The sequence below is a fragment of the Lutzomyia longipalpis genome, chromosome 2 (assembly GCF_024334085.1).
Source record: "Lutzomyia longipalpis isolate SR_M1_2022 chromosome 2, ASM2433408v1".
NCBI lineage: Eukaryota > Metazoa > Arthropoda > Insecta > Diptera > Psychodidae > Lutzomyia > Lutzomyia longipalpis.
In genome coordinates, this window is record NC_074708.1 from 14,656,391 (window position 1) to 14,665,807 (window position 9,417).

The 9,417-nt window shown below is 37.8% G+C and overlaps 4 protein-coding genes across 4 annotated transcripts in view; 3 read left to right on the forward strand and 1 right to left on the reverse strand.

Annotated features, from left to right (window-relative positions):
- Positions 1-1,198, forward strand: LOC129790917 (39S ribosomal protein L28, mitochondrial). Its single transcript, XM_055828760.1, has 2 exons — positions 1-189; positions 296-1,198. Exons 1-2 carry the CDS (start codon positions 169-171, stop codon positions 1,121-1,123), a joined length of 849 nt encoding a protein of 282 aa, XP_055684735.1. The 5' UTR covers positions 1-168; the 3' UTR covers positions 1,124-1,198.
- The window catches only part of LOC129790857 (uncharacterized), a 679,906-nt gene that overhangs the window by 601,802 nt on the left and 68,687 nt on the right, over positions 1-9,417 (forward strand). The window lies entirely within an intron of this gene.
- On the reverse strand, positions 1,140-6,297 carry LOC129790863 (TBC1 domain family member 19). The gene is made up of 3 exons (XM_055828671.1): positions 3,826-6,297; positions 2,389-3,212; positions 1,140-1,462 (listed from the first exon to the last, which is right to left on the reverse strand). Exons 1-3 carry the CDS (start codon positions 4,336-4,338, stop codon positions 1,207-1,209), a joined length of 1,593 nt encoding a protein of 530 aa, XP_055684646.1. The 5' UTR covers positions 4,339-6,297; the 3' UTR covers positions 1,140-1,206.
- Positions 6,275-7,589, forward strand: LOC129789220 (uncharacterized). The gene is made up of 3 exons (XM_055825867.1): positions 6,275-6,467; positions 6,521-6,680; positions 6,738-7,589. The coding sequence occupies exons 1-3, from the start codon at positions 6,325-6,327 to the stop codon at positions 7,446-7,448; spliced, it is 1,014 nt and encodes a 337-aa protein (XP_055681842.1). The 5' UTR covers positions 6,275-6,324; the 3' UTR covers positions 7,449-7,589.

The window sequence follows — 9,417 nt, forward strand, 5'->3', positions numbered from 1 at the left end:
TGTCAAACTTCAACGCGGTCGTTGTCACGCACACAAACACAAAATCACACACACACACCAATAGAAAATTGGGATTGTGAGTTTACTTTTATTCTTCTTCCTTTATTTTTACCTGAAAATACGTTCATTTTGAGGCAATTTTACAAGGAATAGGAATTAAATAAATCCATGGCTCAGTATATGAAGCAGGTAAGCAGTGACTTCCTGGAATTAATGTTGATTTGAGAACATGTTCCAATATAACCTCAAAACCGCATCCAGAAAATTGTTAATTCTTATAATTCTTGCATATCAGGGCGCTTTAGCACTCCATGGCACGAAGAAATTCGGGAAATTTGACAAAGGACTTGCAAAACAACTCCCGGAAGCTTATAAGAAGTTCTGGCGTGAATGGCGAGAGACGGAACCTACGGCTGTGCACTACATCCGGAAAGAGGGTAAATTCGAAAGGGATGAGGTAACTGGTGTCGTGACTCCCGTGCAAAATATCCCAATACCCTTCAAGTATCCCAAAGAATTCGACGAGGGTATCTGGGGTGGTGAAATGGTTATCCAGGGATTTGTGAAGCGCAATCCCACAAAAAGGAGAATCCCCCACTTCTGGATGCCTCGCCTGAGGCGTATGGTACTCCGGAGTGAGGTGTTGGACATGTACATGGCAGTTGTGGTGACAAAACGCACGATGGATCTCATCCATTCAAGTCATGGCTTTGACCACTATCTCCTGAAGACACCAGCATGCGATCTTGGGTCGAATCTCTCTCTGGCCATCAAAAGAAAGCTCCTACATGAGCTCCAAGCTGGCTGCCCAAACCTGGCGAGCAATCCAACGCGCCAACGTGAGATTCTTGAAGAGTACTCACAGTATCTGGAGCAGTACACGCCGGAAGAGATTGAGTGGTATGGATTGACATTCACGGAAGCTATTGAGAAGTTACAAAAATCCATAGATGATGCCAATCCCATTGTTCCGCACAAAGTCATCTTCCGTGCTAAGCTAATCGAGCAACTCCGGAAGGCGGAGGAGAAGATTATTAGTCAGGAAGAACCTCCAGTTCCCATCGAGGAGAGCACATCGTGGCTCTCGAAAGTCAATCCATTCGGTAAGAAGAGGGAGACATAGAACTACACACGGGGGGTGCTTAGAGACTGTTTATTGGTTATTAGAAATAAATCAACGAGTCGAAAGAATCACAAAGGTGTCTTTTAGTCCCTGCTCAGGGCCAGCTGGATGAGGGGCAGAACTTTAATTGATGACAAATCCGCCAGAACTGCTTCGATGTTCTCAATGTAGGATACTTGCATTAGGGATTCCTTGCGGAAACTGAGGATTATCACAGCCAGGAGGGAGAGTATCTCAAGGCTGTCGAATCCGAGCACCAAATCCCAGAGGATCAGTAGCTGCTGCGGTGGTAGGTGACCACTGAAGGCACGCATTAGCCACTTGAACACCACCCGAATGCTGCAAAATGAGCAAAAAGATTTAGCGTTAATTTTTTTTTGTAGGTTTTTTTCTCCGCCAGAGGGCTAAGTAGAAGAAGCGACATCTTGTGTGATTTCTAGTGAGATTTAGTAGATTTTTATCTTTTAGCAAGCAACTTGAAGTTTGTACACTTTTTGAATAAACTTTTCTTCCCGGAATGGTTTGATGTGCTTCCCGGAAAGTGCCATAAGAGGCTGGAAGTTGTGTAGTCATCCTGCCCATTGCATCAGGAAGTTTCTAAGGGATCTTAGGAACTTTCTTTTCAAAACCCGGCTGATGCTTGATGTCATCTTTAGGTCAAAATCTGTCCATTTAGGAAGTCCCTTTTCCAATTGCGTAAAGCATTTTTATAAACTAAGACTTTGACCCAAAGATGAAATCAAGGATCAACCGGGTGTTGAAAAGGAGGTTCCTAAGATCCCTTAGAAACTTCCTGATACAATGAGCAGGATGGCTGCACAACTTCCAGGCACTTATGGCACTTTCCGGGAACACATTAAACCGTTCTGGGAAGGAAAAGTGTTTTGAAAAAGTGTACAAACTTCAAGTTGCTCTTTTAGCAAGCATTTAAAATTCTAAATGAAACGCTTTGTAAAAATTTTCTTTAAAATTTTCCTTAAAAAAAAAACAGCAATACTTATCAGAAAATTCAAAGAAATACCTTATAAAATTCAAAATGGCCGTCAATTATTTTTAAATTATTATTCTTGTGCTGAAAATTGAGAAAACTGAATTCTCCTGTTTTTTTTTAAATTCCTAACTTAATTTTTCCGGAATTTCCAAATTTTCTCAAAAGAAAGCGATTTTTTAAATTTTTAAACATTCCGCCATCTTAAATTTTGACCATCATGGCACGTTATTGAATTCAAATTCAAAAATAATCAGTTAAAAAGGAGAATACTCACGGTTGAATTTGTAACTCCCGGAAATGTGACCATAGCTGAGGTTCGTGCGTTTGCAGGAGTTTCTCGTACAGCAGACAGAGGCTAACGATGCCCTGAGGATGGGTATTGATGGTGGTGAGACGATGGCAGTAGCGCACGTAGAATGCCCTAAAGGTGAAGTAGAGCTTCACAGGGGAATCGTAGAGGTAGCAAAAAGGTGCTGCAAACATGCAAATCCCATGATGAGGAACAATCCCACACGGAGGTCCATCGAACTGCTTCCCACTCTTGGGGGCAGTTAGAGCATTTGTGTCGGCGCTCAGCAGCTGCCCAATTTCGGCATCACGTGAGAAGCACAGCATCACCTGGTACAGAACATCCTCAAAGACAAAGTATTGGTCATCATTGGTTGCCGTAAGTTGGACATCCTTGAACACGAGCTTGTCAACAATGAGATCTGTGGTCAGGACGGTACTCTTAAGGAGATCCCAGTGCTCTCCGTGGTGCGTATCGATGTGGCTACCGAGAACAAATGCCCACAGTTGTCCACGGACCGGGGCTGGGGTGCATCCCTTGCGGAGGACTTGCTGGCACACGGGAGCATGTCGAAGTGCCAGGACTTTGTGGCACTGAGCCGTCCATTCGGACACCCCAATATCGTGACGAAGGAGATCGGAGAAGTGGACGCGCAGCTCAAAGAGATTCTTCACGGGCAGGGCGATGTGTGAGAATTCCCAGCGAGGAAGGAATTCGTCTTCTTCGTGCTTTGAGGGTCCCTTGAGGGACAGAAGGACTTCCAAGAGATCTTTTGGGGCATAAACAGGGCGGTAATTTGAGAGATCCACCTTGAATTTGGAAAAATATGATCAATTATATTACAAACCGTTATATTGAAAATATTTTACACCATTTTGAATTTTTCATAAAAGTATTTTAGAAAGAAAAATTAATTTTAGTCCCTTTAAAAAAATATATAAAAATGGATTTTTTATTTCTAAAAAGAAAATTAAAATTTAAGAATTATATTTTGACTTTCTCTTCCTCAATAAATTCATTCTTGTGCTTTCTGAAGAAGGGGGAATCATCTCCGAAATGTCGTGTGAATTAAATTGATTTTATTCTTTAAATTACTTTAACAAAAAATCATTTAAATATTCTGTAAAATGTAGCAAATTTATTTGTCGTCAAAAAAAAAGAGAAAAATCATAACTAAAAGCTAAGAAAATTAAAATCATTAAGATTCCTTAAATTTTTAAACATTAATCACGTATTTTACTCTTCAGAATTTGAAGGTTTAGCACTACAAAAAACTATTCAAGATTTCTCACTTTTAATCACACGATTTGTATAATTTTTATCAATCTAAAAATTCTTTAAAAATAATTTATTTTAAGCAAAAATAAAAATCAAAAAAGACTTTAAGAATAAATTAAAAGAAAATATATTTTCAAAGCTCACCTGGTAGTTACTGAGCTCCTCCCATTTTGATGCTAATTCCTCCCGATCAGCCAGGATGCGAGTTTGCCCCTGGAGTGGTACCTTTAGTTCGGCACACATTGCCGTGAGACTCCTCTTGACGCGTCTCTCCCACTGAATTCCAGCTCTTCGCAGATAATTCAGCGGATCATGCGATGAAGTTGCCGTTGAGCGCACATCAGCCCTAATTGATGTCCTTATGAGGTGGTAGATGAGATTCCGTATCTCTGTGTCCAATCCCGTGCTCTTAATTGCCGTCTCGAGGGTTGTCCGCATGTCATTCTTATCCACTTCCGGTGAACACGCCAGCTTCTGCACCATCTTGTACAGATTCTCGTAGATTTTCATTGTCTTGATGTCGCTGGAGAGCTTGAGGGCAGTGTGATGTATGCTGGCATCGCGGAGCTCCTCCATCGCGCGTCCACTGTACCGCGATTTCTGTGTAAAACTATTTCGCTCGTGCTCCTGACCAACTATATATGAGAGCATAGTCATGGGGATAACGGGGGGTGGTTTCGGCGCGAGGGGGTATCGAATAAACAAAATTCACCACATCACCAGGCAACTCATACAAAAACCACCCCCAACCACAGAGCGCCCCTTCGGTGTGGCCCCCACACACAGAATGGCTCTCCTTCCAAGACAGCACCATATACGCGCGCACAGGAAGGCTCCCGTGGGTGTCTTATCGCGCGGAGGAAGCAAAAAGGGGTTGCAATTTAGCTGTGTATTTGAAAAAGGGAGTGACATACAAAATTGATTGTCCCTCCACCCGCGGGGGTGCGAGAAAGTCACACAGAAAAGTTGATTGTGTCGCTTCTGGTTTCACGCAAAGCAACTCCCCCGCCCGCGCCCCTAAAAATAACATCCCTGCTCACAGGACAAAGAGCATAACTCCGGACTCCCTTCCAAAATTGCCGGTATTATTTTTGAATTTATCTTGAGGAGCTGCGCAACCATCAATTCTCCTTACCAACCTGCCCCATCCCCACAAATTTCCTCCCCATTGTTGTCACAATATTGAGATGTTGTCTTATTTATTTATTTGGATTTAGACCTCCTTTATTGGATTTATTCGATTTAAATTTCAATAGCGAGATAGTTCAAAAAATCATGCTTTGCTTTCTAAATAAATTTATCACAACCACAAATCAAATTTGTGCAAAGAAAATATATTGTTGTTACCAAAAAAATAAATAAAATTTGTTTCCCTGCAAATAGATTTAATATCAGAATTGACTCTTGCAGCTTTTGCATGATTGATTTGTTCATAAATGACATAATTTCATAATTTATTTTATAGAGAAAATTTTATATTAGCTTGGTTCTAACATAAAGCAATAGCTCGAAAAATTCGACTTAAGATCATTTTACACGGATGTTCTGTGCTCTACGTTATATGCTGTATAAGGGTATGCTTCATGAAGCTGAAATATTAAAGTTTTGCTCTTCTGTAAATGTGAAGCAATAGATCAAGTAATCTGAGTTAGAACTTTATTGCACGGATTATTCGTGCTTCATGTGTATGCTTCATAGAGCAAACTTGTGGAAATTTCATTAGAAAAGCTTTCTTGGTAATTTATTTAACTTTTGCTCTCATTAAATGAGAAGCAAAAAGTTAAACAACTCAAGTAAGAATTTTATTGCAGACATTTTCTGAACATCATTATATGCTATAGATAGCAAGATATGCTTCATGGAGCATATGCACATTACGCCTATTCCATTGGAGTTTATTGAATTTTAGGCTTTCATGCAAATGAGATACAATAAGTTGAACAACTCGAAATAGGATTTTCTGTCCAACGTCGTATACTTCATAAGAATATGCTTCATGGAGCATACGTAGTATGACAATTCCACATTAGGCTATCCTAAAATTTTGTTTTTATTTTTTCTTATAAACGACACGTGGAAAATTTGATAAGGAAGATTATGAACAATTTATAACATTATATAAGCTTATTGACTGTGCGTACAATTTGATTACAAACTCTTAATTGTAAAAAAAACGTATCTTTACTTTTTTATCTTTGGTAAATATTTCTCAAAGAATAAGATAAAATGCCAGCACGTGTATAGCATTAGTTAATTTTTGTCTGCAGAGAAGAAACGAACGTTTTTTTTTCTTTTAAAGAATCTCAGTGTTTTGTAAGGAAATGGAAAGTGCGACAAGTACAAGTTCTTCTCCTGAATACAACAAGGATGAATTATTAGCTCCTGAATTTCTAAATCAAGAATTCTTCCGCAAAGTTCTTCAAATTGATGAAAATGACGAAGAAATTCAAGTAAAAATTAATCAATTTTTTTTATCAGGGAACATTAAAGAAAATTTAAATGGATTTCTCAGATAAAGGACCTAAAAATTGTCCCTGGAACAAAGCCCGGAGATCATTTTGCATAAGTATAATATTTAAAGCAATAATTTCTTACACCTGTAATGGCAAAGAAGTGACTGAGAGGTCCTTAATTGTAAAAACAATGCCAATTTTGGAAGGTTTGAAGAAGGATGTTCTTCAAGAAATGCCTGTTTTTGAACGAGAAATCGCCATATATGCAAAAGTTCTTCCTGAAATGAAAAGGATAATGGATTCCATTGGGGATGATGAGAAAATAGCTCCAAGGTAAGATATTTTAGGAAACTTTAGAGAAAAAATCCATACTCTTGCCTTTTCAGCTTGATTTATCACAGTTCAAATCCACCCGTTATTATCCTGGAAGATATTTCACAGAAAGGCTTTAAAATGCATGGAAAATTATTTGATTTTGAAGATGTTACCAAAATTGTGAAGAAGATGGCAAAATTTCATGCTCTTTCCATGTACATAAATGAGAATGTAAGGACTTTTTTCTCGTAGAAGAGGATTCAAGATAAATTAATATTTTTCTCCTAGAAATCTGAAAAGGATTTTAATCTCCCTGACTACGATGAGGTTTATATAAATGAGAAATCAATTGATAAAATGCGAGTTTTTTTTGATGGAATGTCCGTGCTTAAGGACTACGTTAAAAATTGGCCAGGATATGAAGAAATTTCGGAAAAAGTGGCAAAGATTCCGCCAAAATTTCTGCAGAAACTCCTCAAAATTTACAAAGCAAATCCCGAACCTGGACTTAATGTCCTCTGCCACGGAGATATCCAAATAAATAATATGATGGTTTTGAAGAATGGACAGGATATTGAGGAAATAATCTTCCTGGACTTTCAACTCTCCTTCTGGGCATCACCAGCAATTGATTTGCTCTACGTCCTCTATGTAACTGGAACTGTGGATGTGAGACAGAGAAAAGATGAGGTCCTTTTACTCTATCACCGTGCCCTCACGGACTACCTACAACGCATAGGATTCCACCAGGAGGGTCCTCCTTCACTTCAAGATTTGCACATTGATATGCTCAAACTTGGTCAGATGGAAATTCTCTTGGGATTGTGCTTCCTACCAATGTTCTACATTGATAAATCTCAAGTGGATATGAATGCTTTTGCCGAACCAACTGCTCAGGCCATTGAGAAATTCTATCATGCTTTCTACACCAATCCCAAGTTTACGGATGTGCTAAAGGATATTCTTAAATCCCTTTGGTACAGAGGAATTCTTGATTGAGGAATTTGCTTTGATTCAAATAATTCACATTTAAGTTGGATTTGGGGGTTTTCTTATCAATTATTATAGAAGTCAATGACTTTATCAATATAAGAGATTGTTTATGTAAATATTTGTAAAATAAATAAAACCAGCATAAAATTCAAACATAAAAAATAGTGTTGAAGTTTAATGGGTTCAGTTGTAGATGATAAATAGACGGACAGTGTATGGAAAGATTTCTTATCTCCACATTACCTAGATATTTGAATTTTAGACTATTTCGTATAGAATTACATTTTCATGACCCTTTCCAACCGCTTTCCCGACGAATTTTCTCACATTTAGACTATTTAGCTTCAGAAAGCGTAAAGGTTGCCAAAAATGGAGTATACAGGACACTTTATTCACCTTTTCTTTTAACGAGTTTTTAAAGAAACTTTCAAGAATGACTACATATTTTTTTATATTATAATTTAAAATAACGTTTTAAAATTTCAAAATTTCACTGTCTTGATAGAAAATCTTAATTTTATCCCCTCTTTAATACTCATTTTACTCCCTATTTTAGGAAGAAAATTCAAAAATTTGTTGAGGTTCTAAATGGAAAGATTTTTGAATTATTTATTTATTGAATCTATTCAAAGGAACTTTTGAATAATTTAATAAAAAATCATTATAATTGATTTACGCGATTTACGCCATACCCCCCTAATTATCTATGTATGTACTTGTACATGTACGTACATATGTATATTCAGTGTGGGAGTGCCAATAAAATAGAGCGAAAGTTTTAGAAGAAGCCAATTTTCCTGAAGCGGATAGAATGAACTTTGGGCTCGCCGGAAGCGTCGTTGATAAAAGAAATTGTGTCTAAGTTATCACAAATTTTACCCCCTGAGGAAGGCAGACAGAATTCTACCGAAAGCTTGGGAAATCTTTGTGTTTCTCTAGACACAATTTTTCTTATCAACGACGCTTCCGGCGAGCCCAAAGCTCATTCTATCCGATTCGTTCAACGTCGTTTCTACTGATTCATCATTTTCCTGAAGCATTCCCTAACTTTATAAACTCCGATCTTCCCTACATTTCACTAAAGAAAAATATGTAGAAGCTTTATATCCTTCATATTAATATTGATAAGTAATACATATTAAACTCAATTTCCTGTGTTATCACATTTAATATTAATTCCATGAAGAAATCAACTGGTTGTAGTGCAAACATCTCGTGATGTAAGTACTCAATTATATAAATTATCCTACTTCCCCTAATAAACTTTCCCATTTTCACTTAGACCGTCTATGCTTCTGCCCAAATGAAATTCCCATCAATCTCAATCCTCCCTCATTCTGTATATGTATGTGTGTTATCAGATGATGTTTGGAAATCATCAAATATCCACATAATTCCAATGAACATGGCAGGAAGTCCTGAAACTCATCAAGTGAATACCGGAACTTCAATTAATGTTTTCCCTTTTACACCCTGTATTTACCCAAAAGGAACATTCGCCTCCCATGTGGCACACTTTTCCGCGTTTTCCCTGATAGGGAAAGTTATAGGACGCGAGAGTTTGGGGGAAAAGGGTGAAAAAACATATGGGAAAGTTTGAGCTTTTACATGAAAAGCTTTCGGAAAGAAAATAAAGAGGAAAGTCGAGTCAATCCTCGTGTTTTCTTGCTCGTCAATTTTTAGTACATACATATATGGATTGAAAGACTTCTTTCGCGTTGCAGAATGAAAAATATGTTACCTATATATAGTACAAATCTACCAATTCATTGCCAATACAATGGCGGCATTGGGAAGGAAATTGGAAATGAAGAGAAGAAAAGAGTTGTAACTTTTTTTAGAGGTAATATCGATGGCAAACACATAAATCACAAGGTTGCGGAGTTCTTTGCCTCTTGCTTTTTTTTCTATTTTATTTTTGTGGATTAATCAAATGACACAGAGACACAATCGATGGGGTTTTGGCCTCCATCCC

Excerpts from the sequence above, each read along its gene's own strand:
- LOC129789220 (XM_055825867.1), top strand. The coding sequence starts at position 6,325 with ATGCCAATTTTGGAAGGTTTGAAGAAGGATGTTCTTCAAGAAATGCCT. Across the intron at positions 6,468-6,520 it reads GATGAGAAAATAGCTCCAAG|CTTGATTTATCACAGTTCAA; the intron begins GTAAGATATTTT and ends TTGCCTTTTCAG. Across the intron at positions 6,681-6,737 it reads CCATGTACATAAATGAGAAT|AAATCTGAAAAGGATTTTAA; the intron begins GTAAGGACTTTT and ends TTTTTCTCCTAG.
- LOC129790917 (XM_055828760.1), top strand. The coding sequence starts at position 169 with ATGGCTCAGTATATGAAGCAG. Across the intron at positions 190-295 it reads TGGCTCAGTATATGAAGCAG|GGCGCTTTAGCACTCCATGG; the intron begins GTAAGCAGTGAC and ends CTTGCATATCAG.
- LOC129790863 (XM_055828671.1), bottom strand. The coding sequence starts at position 4,338 with ATGACTATGCTCTCATATATAGTTGGTCAGGAGCACGAGCGAAATAGT. Across the intron at positions 3,213-3,825 it reads AGGAGCTCAGTAACTACCAG|GTGGATCTCTCAAATTACCG; the intron begins GTGAGCTTTGAA and ends TCCAAATTCAAG. Across the intron at positions 1,463-2,388 it reads CGGGAGTTACAAATTCAACC|CATTCGGGTGGTGTTCAAGT; the intron begins GTGAGTATTCTC and ends CTCATTTTGCAG.